General features: G+C 27.6%; 1 protein-coding gene across 1 annotated transcript; it reads right to left on the bottom strand.

Annotated features, from left to right (window-relative positions):
- Positions 1-8,584: 8,584 nt before the first annotated feature.
- On the bottom strand, positions 8,585-10,143 carry LOC107421590 (transcription repressor MYB6). Its single transcript, XM_025074571.3, has 3 exons — positions 9,681-10,143; positions 9,445-9,574; positions 8,585-9,288 (listed from the first exon to the last, which is right to left on the bottom strand). Exons 1-3 carry the CDS (start codon positions 9,811-9,813, stop codon positions 8,688-8,690), a joined length of 864 nt encoding a protein of 287 aa, XP_024930339.3. The 5' UTR covers positions 9,814-10,143; the 3' UTR covers positions 8,585-8,687.
- Between the last annotated feature and the right edge of the window lie 1,891 nt (positions 10,144-12,034).

The following is a 12,034-nucleotide window of genomic DNA, read 5'->3' as shown; positions in this document are numbered from 1 at the left end:
ATAAAAAATTTTGGTTCCAATTCTCACAGGTTATAAAGAAGAATAAACTCCATATTGTAATAAGTTATAAATTTTTATAATCTTTTGTTAAGGAATTTTACCTCCACATAATAATAATTATATTGTAAAAATAGATAGTGTATTACATTAAAGGTTTGACATGATTTAAAATATTTATATAAAGTTGTTTAGGATAATAATTTATTTTTTAGAGTTGTTATAACATTTTTGAACTTACAAGCAATAACTTATCGATGTAGAAATCTTTTGGTTGAAGCCAAATGTTTTTAACTTCTCAAGTATGTCTAGAACTTCTTGGCATGAAACTTTTAAGTATCAAATTAAACCATTTGTAGATTCTTTCCAAATAAAGAAAAAAAGCATAAATTGATTTATTAAAGATTGCATGGAATGTGTTACAGAGTAGAATTTTAACTATATATTTTTTAAAATATAATCTTCTCATAGTTATAAAATTATTTAGTTCTAACAATATGACTATAAAAAAGTTTTTATTATTATTAGACACATTTGATAAGGAACTATATATATATATATATAAATTTCATGGTGCAAATTGGTCCGCATGCGGATCACACCAAAGTAGACGCTTTGCTGTATGTGTGTAAATAGCATACACAGCAAAAGTCGATGTTTTTTTTCAAAAAGCATCGATTTTGATGTGGTTCGTATATGAACTAATGCGCATCGTAAAACTACTCTCTCTCTCTCTCTATATATATATATATATATATATATATATATTCTTAGCAAAAAAAAAATTATATATATCGAGAATATTTCATTTATACCATTTCTGTTTTGTCATTATTTCTCTTAAATTCTATATTTTTGAAAATTTTTCATTTACCTTCAATTAGTTTTTTAAAATTATCTAAAGAGACTAATTTGTCAATCTTCATCCATTTTTACCAATTAATTTTATCAGTTAAAGGCCAATATTATATTTTTATAATGTTATTCAAGCATAAAATATATATTTTTACTTTTCTTTGGTATTTAATTGTTAAAATTAACATTAAAAGTTGACAAAAACTAACAAATGGACTTGCTTTAATATATGTTAAAAACTAAAAAGAGACTAATGATGATTTTCAAAAGCTTGAGGTCTAAGTAAAATAATGGAAAAATTGAAAGAATATAAATGAAATTTACCCTATATATAACATGAGTTGTGTTAGGGATTAAAAAAAAAAAAAAAAAAAAAAAGGCTACTAAATGTTTACTAATGATGTAACAATGTGATCTGTTATTATTTTATTAGTACTGTACATATCAAAATTTTATCCAAAAAGATTTATCAAATAACATATAGTAATATATTATTATTTAGCATATTCATATAATTTAAATACAGATTAATAATACTTAATTGAATAATAAGTGAATACAAAAATAATTAATTAAATATTATCATATCATTGAATAAGTAAAATGATGAATATTTTAGTTTTTCTAACATTATTATTATTATTTTCTTTCAAAAATTAATGCAATCTTATATGGATAAATAAGTTCTTAAACTTGAAGAAAACAAATTTTATACATTGAGAATACTAACTTCCTCATCTAATACTTATGTGGGACCATTCAAAGTATTGAGTTTTTTTTTCATAATTTATAAATATAATTAAATATAAATTAATAAAATAATAACACTTTATCAATTATCAATTGATAAACATTAAACCTTTTGACACCTCTATGAACATGTAAATGATTAAAATCTTTCTTACATGTTAAAAAATCTACATTATGCCTCCTAAGGTCAAATTATCTTCCACACATTTAAATTATAGTTTTGTGAAGTCAGCTCCATTCTGGTTAATTTCAACTTACCATTGTGACTATACAATTGCAAAAATCATAATTTATTTACACATTCATTTCTCTTCTTTTTTTTTTTTCTCCATGAAAAAAATAAATTATTTTAGATGTCATTTATTAATATGTTTAGTCTTTACTGTCTGTTTTTGTTTTTTTTCTTGTAAATATATGTGGTTTGCTCACTTCAATAAATAGTTAATGCTAGTTGAAGATAACTAAACATTTCTATTAATTATACGTGTAAGGAGGGGGAAAAAAAAAGCATAAACAGATTATAAAACACAACTTAAAATTATGAAAGCATAAACAGATTATAAAACACAACTTAAAATTATGATGGTTTTTAGGTTTCTTTTTTCTTTTTTTGTATTTGTAGTTAATAAATATATCTAATAAATTCTAACTAAAACTAACAAACAGTTCAAATACACACAATTTATAAAAAAAAAAAAAAAAGTAAAATAAAAAATAACTAAATACGTTAACAAAGGGTACTTGATTATGTTATTTCCTTAGTTTTATTCTCTTCAGCCCTTCTTTTACATTACAATCATACCAAATTGAAGATTTATTTACTTATTAATTTTTTCATTAACCCAAATGAAGAGTGGGTAGAGAGATTCACAGTGGCTTCGTCGCTTCTTCTCTAGTCTCTACCACATTATTAATGTACCATCCAAATCCTCATAATCAATGATCATAAATGAATTTTCAAAGCCATTGACTTTATTCTTATTTGTTAAATTTGATTAAATTGTAAGAACAAGTAAAAATATTATTTACGAAAAAAAATCTAAATACATTGAAACAAGCTCACATTAGGATAATCTAATGGTTTTAATATCAATTTTTTTTTATTAGCTCTTATATTACATTAAGGGTTAAAATTTAAAATTTAAAAATAATTAAATATAAGTTCAGTAATACTAAAAATTTTATTTAAAAAACAAAATTATGAGAATCCAATAATTAATAACTATAATTTTAAATTTCAAATTTTAATGCGATATAAAGATTGAAAAATAAAGTCATAACAATTGCTTTAATACTAAGAACTTGATTTAAGTTTGGCCATGTATATATATATATATATATATATATATATATATATATATATATATATATATATATATATATACATCTTATATTTTCTATACGGATATTCCAATAGGTTTTAATGCGGATTCATGTATGTCTTTTAAAGGATAAACATGTATTTTAGCAACACATGTGTATCTTTTAAAGGATAATATTTCTAGTACTCCTGGAGTGTATGTGTGTTATGAAGACGAGTGTAGACGGGTGCAAAAGACGTTAGTAGGCTATATGATGTCAAATTCCACATCGTTTTCATGTGGAATGGAGAATGGTTTAAATATAATGATAGTTATTCTCAGCCCTTCTCAGAACAGTTGGTTTAAATATAATAATAGTTATTCTCAGCCCTTTTCAGAACAGTTAACTTCAGGGTTTAAAAAACTTTGCAGTTAGAAGTGCTCCAACAAAAAGATGAGTGACCTCATGGGAAGATTAAACAAAAAAAATCCATACAGTGTGCAATGACAAAATTAGGGATAATATTGAGAGAAAATAACAAAATCGCTAATAGAAATTGGGTGTTGCAAATGGTATTAGAGTTTATACCCAATAGAAAGTGTGCTAATAAGGACGCTTGGCTTCAAGAGGAGTGAATTATGGCAACCAGTGTGAATGGATGCAAGAGACACTGACAAGCTATCCAGTGTCCAAACCCATATCACTCGAGTGTGGAATGATGAATTGTTCAAATGTAATGATAGTCACTCTCATAATGCCAAAGCCTTTTCAGAACAATTGGTTTCAAAGTTTAAAAAAACTCTGCAGTTACGCGTACTCCAATGGGAGGATTGGTTTCAGGTTCAAAAGAATTGTAGTTTAGCATGCTCTAGCGGGAGGATTGGTTTCAGGGTTCAAAAGAACTCTGTAGTTAATCATGTTTCAGTGGAAGGATGGATGATCTTTTAGGAAATCTGAACAAAAATGCTTCATATCGAATGCTGTAGTTAAATTGAGAATAATATCGGCAAAGAATGGTAGGTCCACCAGTGCATGCAGAGTATTATATGTGTGGTTCCCACCCTTGTATTAAAAGAGAGAGTATGTACTCTGGATGTACTAAAGATATGCCTGAATTTGCACCAAAATTCCATTAGGTGTCCAAATAGGTGACTAAATGTATATCAATAAGCATCTCAATTAATGAAATTAAAAATAAAAACCTGGCTGAAAAATGATAATCCTAAATGCTTATCAGGTGGTCATGTCTTCTGTTATTAAAGCATTTCCAATAGTAAATCACATTGATATTTCTAGAGTTTGGCATTAGCATAAGGTTTGTAATGGTAAATATCAATGTCGATATCAAATTTTAGCACAATCTTTCCAATAATATATGCTAAAATATAAAATTGACAAATAAAAAAATGTTATTTAATAAAATGTTTGAGATGGTTAGGTATATGAGTCAAATTTAATTTTCCTTTTTAGCAATTAAGAATTAGAAATTACATTAATAAATAGTGCATATCTCACAAACTTAATTATTATGGGGTTTACTATCAAAATTTGCCATTGACTATGTCTAAATCTACTACTATGTTAAAATTTGACAATGCAATACTATTAGAGATGCTTTTAAATTGGGAGATAGTTCTATAGGATCATATTTATATATTTATATAATCAGACTCTTATCGAAATAATATTATGCTAAAAACATATTAAATCAAATGTTAAAATTTAATTTTAAATAATAAGCTTAACCACTAACATATGTAATTAAAAATTTTAATATAAAATACATTATCATATTAACCTAAAAAAAATTTGTTGTATATGTATATATACATATATCATATCAAATATGTCACAAAAGGTGACATCCTCCATTGAATAGTAGACAACAATGTCCCTCAACATGTTATGGTTGGGATGTAGAATAGATAATTTTTTTTATTTTACATTACACGGTATGTTATACCATATATGTCGCCAACCAGTTAAAAAAAAGACCTCATACATTTCAAAAAAATTATATATTTATATATATTTCTTTTTTGTATATTTATATGACATGGTATAGTACGGTGAAAAAGTAGAAGAAACAAAACTTGGGAAGCAAATGGTGCTGGTAGTGGACGATGACATATTATTGGCAATATATATAGAACTTATCTTCAAAATGGGGTCATGTTTGGCCGGCTTAAATCTAAATTCCCATTCCCATTAATGCCGAATCCCATACCTCACTGCATGTGCACATGTATACATATATGAAGAAAAACTTTATTGTTATTATTATTTTTTTTTATTTTTTTTCTTTCTGACTCATCTTCCCTCTTCCACCACTACCACCTACCTTTTAACTAACCAAAATTATATAAACAACTTTTTAATTAATTTATTCAATTTCCACTCCATCTATGGCTATGAGATTCGGTTACCTACCTCACAAACATGTCACATGGTTTTTCTGGTTTCTTTCTTTCTTGTGCATCTCTCTCTCTCTCTCTCTCTCTCTGTCTCTCTCTCTCTCTCTCCAACACTCATCAGATGCTTAAATTCCCTTTTCACTTAAAATAATTATTTATAAATTACAATGCCATGGCCAGGCTATATATTATTACCCACCTTCCCTAATTGCTTCCAAACTCTTTGCATATGTTTTTCCTCACACAACCTGTTAGCTAGCATTATACTCAACTGGCATGTGCTTAAGAATTTAGTATTGTGGAAAAGAAAGGGAAAAAAGAAAAAAAGAAGTTGAATTTGGTTATAAAATTCAAGCTGGCTTGTTACTAAACTAAATTTTATTTAATTATTATTAATATGATTGTTAATTGTATAGTTGGTAAGCCTATAAAACCTATGCAGTGGGCAGCATGTATGGATTTTAGCTGTCAAAGGGGACAGGTTTAATAGAGGGGTCATGAGATGGGTTGTGGTGGGGTCTCAAAACTTCAAATGAAATTAAATCGTTAGAGATTTTAGAAGCTCCAATCAGGATAACCAGTTCTACCTAATTCAATCTAATAAATTATAAATATATAATTAATTGTTTAAATTAATAATAAGTTGGTGCATGTAGATAGATCATCATGAAGAGAAGAAAGGGATTGAGCATTCAAATCGTAGCGATTGTGACACCCTTATCACTAAGTGATACAACACGTGGTTTGCCAAATTAAACTGATCTTATTTATTATCATCAAATCATAGTGGTTGGTAGGTCTACCAAATTTGCATCATATAAATATAATAATGACAATAATTGTACTCTTCTAGAACTATAAGTTATTAAGTAACTAAACCGTATTTGTTTTGGATTCTTATTATTATTCTTTTATATATTATTATCCACATGAAACTTCACATCCTATGAGTCTTCTTTTTTTTTAAATGAAAAAAATCATATTTTTCATTGACAAATTTGATTATTATTAGAATTTTTTTTATATTTTTATTTTTTTTTGTTTTTAATTATCTTAATGCTTATAAATTTTATTAATTAATCAATGTGTAATTTATTTTTGTCAACAAAAGATTGTGAATAATCCAATTGGCATTGACTCCACTGATGCCAGCTTATTTATATTACAATTCCTGTGGAATTCACATGGCACATAATATATCTTTTTCCGAAAAATTAATAAAAGTATGTTTCAAATATATTTATTAATTAAGCATCTTAAATATTTTTGCATGACTTTTTATTGAACAATATTTTTCATGACATATTCATGACTATATGAAAAACAATGCATAAACATTATTATTATTATTATTATTAGTACTGGTTTGTGTTAAGTTCTCATATATTATTTGCAGTTGTTTAACTTTGGAATACGTTGAATAAAATTAGACACAAAAGTTACCACTTTTTTTTGTTTTTTTGTTTATTTTGGCACTACTTTAGCATTTTTTTTTTTTTTAAAGAATATGGCACTACTTTTGCATGGAGATGCTCATCCTTTTTTCAACATTATTACTTGGTATCAAAAAGCTAGTCTTCTGACAATATTACATAGTTAATATGTAACCCCCCAAAAAAAAAAAAAAAAACTATGTGTATTACTATTTATTATGGGCGCATATAAAGACACAAACAAGGTTAATTAATATTTACCCAAAAAAAAAAGGTTAATTAATCAGTTATAGCTAAAATCATATTATAAACACTACACTGCTTGTGCTAGTTTTGTACATATGTAACTTCTTTTTTTTTTTGGAAGAACAGTAATATATTTGACATTATATATATCATTCAAATATTACTATATATCATCAGTGGTAACTGTCACCATCCTACATAGTAATGGATTCAATGTTCAAATAGCTTTTATATATACATGGGATCCACAACCATGTAAATTTTTTTTATCCATATATATGCATGAACCCAGTGCTACATAGGATGGTGACAATCACCATAACAAATAATATTATTCATATCATTCTATAAGAGATATTATTGTTGGATGAGATCGCAATTATTTTAGAGAAAATATATCACCAACCTCTTTTAATGTTTAGCTGACTACTTGTTTGAAAAAATTTATAATTGATTTCTCTATTATTGAAATGACCAATTTACAAATTGAAATAAATTTTAATGAAGAAAAAATAAGCTAATTGATAAATTTTAAATCCATGAAGAAGTTAGAAAAATGAATTTTAAAACCAATCTAATCAGTTTTCATGTAATTATATCAAACTTTATAAGTGGTCGATAAAATTGTCTAATTATCTTCCAAATGAAGTTCTTAATCGTGTAATTAATGGTTAATCTACTTTTAAAAAAATTAAAATCCATATTTTCAAGCAAAACAAGAAAATTTAGTAAAGGATAGGATTGGATTTGGATGAAAGGTAGGCAAAATGTGATTCAATATAAGTGGAAGTTAGGAGTAAAAGTGTATGGGATTGATGGTTACAGGAAAAGCACCCACTGCCAAGTGCCAACCTTTTACCCCATTTGCATGATGCATATATTATATATGTATCTTTGAACATGACCCTTACTGCTTCACTTTCTTTGCCTAACTGTTATGAGGTGGACTTTTCAATCTAATCCCTAAAGTGCATGCCCTTTCTAAACTGGGAAGATTAATATCACATATTATATTCAAATATGTGCATAAATTATCTATTAGATTATATCAGACAGCGTATATGATGGATGCTATCCTAATTTATTGTTAGAATCCCATCAGATTAAGTTATGCTAGAATAAATTATATGAGGATGTATTAATAGACTTAGTACAACAATAAATTTTGTTCCTAAAATTTGGAAAATTTATTTTGTAAATTAATACGTGGAATGGACTAACAATAATATATATTTTGAAGTAAATTTTGAAGACCAGTGCATGTAGATGGATTCTAAAATGAGAACCAAAAACTACTTTAAAACTTTGCTAATTTATCCACCAGCTTCAATCACACAAATTGGATACACAATTAATGGAATTGGAGAGTAAGATTGGTAAGAATATAATCAGGCACTTCAGTCAAAAGCTTATATATAAATATATCACATGAAGAAACAATTATATTTTTTTATTTCAAAAGCATCTAGTTCCAAGTATACTTTAAAATATGAGTTTTAAAAATATTTTATACAAATATATATATATATATAGATATATATAAATCCAGAAGCAAATTTGAACATATTGAGGGGCCAAAGGAAAAGATATCTAAACTATTCGTCTAATTAGTTATAAAATTTGAATTTTTTACATTTTTTTTTCTTGTGAAAATAAAAAGAAAAAAAAAAGAAAAAGAAAATTGAAGAAGCTATGGATTCAAAGGCCTATGAAATCTATAGAACCCATTTGGGTTCTGGCAGCAGTTTCTACAAAACTCCCCGTTTTGAAAACCCAGTTGGCAACACAAGCAAACAGCTTTGGCCGCCACCATTGCAGTTGCGGATGGACAAGGAAAAGAAGTCCATTGAAGCTTCGACTCTGCTGTATTTAAAGAAGAAGAAGAAGAAGACCGAGTCGACTCGGACTGAAACGGTACCAACCCAATTGTGAGCTCCAAATTGGGTTGTGGTTCATGAGCTCTATGAATCTGCGAATCGTGGTGGTCTTGTTCTTCCTCTGTTGTTGTTCCACTGCTGGTAAAGTTAGCGTCTTCAATGGACTCTGTTTTTGGCTTCATTATCAGATTGATTTCGGAGACGGGCAAAGCCGGTGGAGAAGACCTATCTCTGAAATCCAAGCGGGAAGATTTCACAGCGGTTGTGATTGAAGCTCCGGTGGTCTCGTTGATCGGCCGGTGGGTTTGAGGGTCAAGACCTCGGCTAATGAGCTTGCGTTTGATGTGGGTGTTCCAGTAGTTCTTGATCTCGTTGTCGGTTCTGCCTGGTAATCTTCCTGCTATAAGAGACCATCTGCGAAAAAAAAAAAAACAAAACCCAAATTTCAAAAAATGAAAACAAAACAAACCCAATTCGCAAAAATCAAACCTCGAACTAAACTCTGTTTTTCTTTCTTTTTTTCTCGTTAGTTCTCTAGGGAAACAAACAGGGTGTTGGAAAAAAAATTACTTGTTTCCAAGTAAACTGTGAAGCTTAATGATAAGTTCATCTTCTTCTTCAGTGAAATTCCCTCTCTTAAGGTCAGGACGAAGATAATTAATCCATCTAAGCCTGCAACTTTTTCCGCACCTAAGCAAACCTTTAAAGATAGAAAAGGAAAAGAAAAACAAAACCCATCAGAAAAAAAAGTTTGGATTTTGATGCCAAAAAAAAAGAGAAATCAGAAAGAAAATTAATAAAATTACCAGCAGCTTTGGGAAGAGAACGCCAGCAACCTTCACCATGGATGCGAATATAATCAATAAGGCGTTGGTCTTCTTCTTTTGTCCATGCACCTTTGTTGGTATGGGCTTTCTCACAACAAGGTGAGCGTCCCATTTTTTTTTTTTTTTTTTGTTTTTTGCAGTGATTGATTTTGAAGTGAATGGATAAGTGTGTATATATATATATATATATATGGTTTTGATGGTTTAATTTGTCTCTTCCATGTATATGTGTGCAGTTTGAGTTTGATAGAGACTAAGAAGAGGGGATAAGAAAGAAGATGTTTTTTTTTTTTTTTTTTAACTATTTGTTGGTGTTGGAATTGGAAGGAATGGGAATGGGGGATGTGTTTATATATATAATATGTATATGATTTAGAGAGAGAAAGAGAGGAGAGAGAGAAAGAGAGGAAATGGAGGGGATGGAAGCAAGAGACTCGGATGAGAGTGTCGGGGAGTGGGGGATTTGACCGAGTTGGTGAGAAAGACAAGTGGTTTAGTGGTTATTACATGGGTTTGCATTTTGGTAGGTAGCTCTACTTTTACGTCATTTTTCTCTTTTGGGCCCTCTCTTTTTCTCTCTCTCCAAACAAATTTTATGAAAAGCCTAGGAAAATACCAGTGAGTTGAATTTCAACATCACTGATTCAAATATGTGCTTCTTTGATCTACAACCACATGATTTACAGGTTTTTTTTTTTTTTTTCCCTCCGAAATATATAAGAAAAAACTAGTTTTTTATACATCACACACTCATATATGCTTTAAGAAGTTTATACATTACCTTTTCTTTTTTGTTAATAAGAAAATTCATTAACTTTACTTTATATTTGGTGTATATATACATATATGTATACATATATATTTATTTATTTGACGTGTATAACTATAGAAAGTTATTGTTCATTTGAAAAAAAAAATGTTAACGAATTTCATTATTACAAGAAAGCTAATTGATGAAATTTTTAAAACGTTTATTTTAAAATATATGATTTTGATATGATAAAGAATTATGAGAGGTTTATAAAAAATAATGGTCAACAACAATTGTTAGATCATATTGATTATACAAATTTAATAGTTATAAATGATTATCATTTTTCATAAATTTTTCACTATATTTAATTCGTGTTTATATATATATACACATAGTTTAGTGGTTTAAGGATCTTTGGTATAAATGTTATTTTTTGTTTGAAGAATTTTTAAAATACATGGCTTAAGCAATAACTAGATAGCAAATACTTAGGTTCTTCTTTGGTCACCAACTTACTAAATAAATAAATAAAAATCCACTATTTTCCGATTTAAAAGTAAGAATTTACAAAGGGATGTCGCTCTTAGAACTTTTTCAAAAAAATAACAAATTTGTAGATGTCATTACACTGTAATGGATTCTTTCTAATCACCTGCTGATACAATTTATTCTGTGGGTACATATACATAAACAAAACAACGCAATCATAATAAATAATACATTAATGTAGTGGTAGAAATTTTGTTCAAGTGATTGTGATATTGTGCTTGAATTTTAAAACAAAAATGAAGATAGTTGAAGGGAAAATTTATCATTCAAAAGAAAAAAAAAATGATTGTGGGGAAATAAAAGAAGCAAAATAAGACTATGCCATGAGAAACATGAAAAAAAGGGAATTCTTTTTGAAAGTCATGGTGGGGTGGGATGCTTTTCTTTTTAGACTTTGCAAATATGTGAATGTGAAAAGGAAAGTGAGATTTTAATGCAAGTGAATAAAAATAAAAATAAAAATAAAAATAAAGAGGTTGGTTAGGAGGAATATGGTTGGATTGGATAAGAAGGTATACAATAAGATAAAGGGGTATATGCCCTTTGCTTACAAGTTTCCCCTGTTTGGCGACCAATCAATATATATATATATATATATATATATATATATATATATATATATATATATATATATATATATATATATATATTATATGTATAGGAATTAGAACCCAATCACAAAAAAACCTTACCATTTCTTTGTCAATATCCCATTAATGTGAGAACATGTTTGGTAATTTATAATATTGATCTTTCTATTTGAGTGGAAAAAATTCTTCACCATCTTAACCCTTTTCTAGTGGGCAACCAGCTCATATGGTTGTGCTATTTTTTTTATTTTATTTTTTATCCTTCTTCTTCTTTTTTTTTTTTTTTTCTTTTTTCTTTGAAGATTCTCGATTTTTCTAAGGTTAATTTCATGTACCAAATACAATAATTAGCATATAATACGTTAAAAATATAATAAAACTTTGATTTAAGACAATATTATTCTATGTTTATTATTTCTTAATTGGATAGCTCAATGACA

This window comes from Ziziphus jujuba, chromosome 5 (genome assembly GCF_031755915.1).
Source record: "Ziziphus jujuba cultivar Dongzao chromosome 5, ASM3175591v1".
Lineage (NCBI taxonomy): Eukaryota > Viridiplantae > Streptophyta > Magnoliopsida > Rosales > Rhamnaceae > Ziziphus > Ziziphus jujuba.
This window is presented reverse-complemented; position numbering and strand designations above follow the sequence as displayed.

What these genes read in the sequence shown, in the direction of transcription:
- LOC107421590 (XM_025074571.3), bottom strand. Translation starts at nt 9,813, where the DNA reads ATGGGACGCTCACCTTGTTGTGAGAAAGCCCATACCAACAAAGGTGCA. An exon ending in TTCTCTTCCCAAAGCTGCTG is followed by an intron (nt 9,575 to 9,680) that starts GTAATTTTATTA and finishes CTATCTTTAAAG; the next exon opens with GTTTGCTTAGGTGCGGAAAA. An exon ending in CACAGTTTACTTGGAAACAA is followed by an intron (nt 9,289 to 9,444) that starts GTAATTTTTTTT and finishes TTTTTTTCGCAG; the next exon opens with ATGGTCTCTTATAGCAGGAA.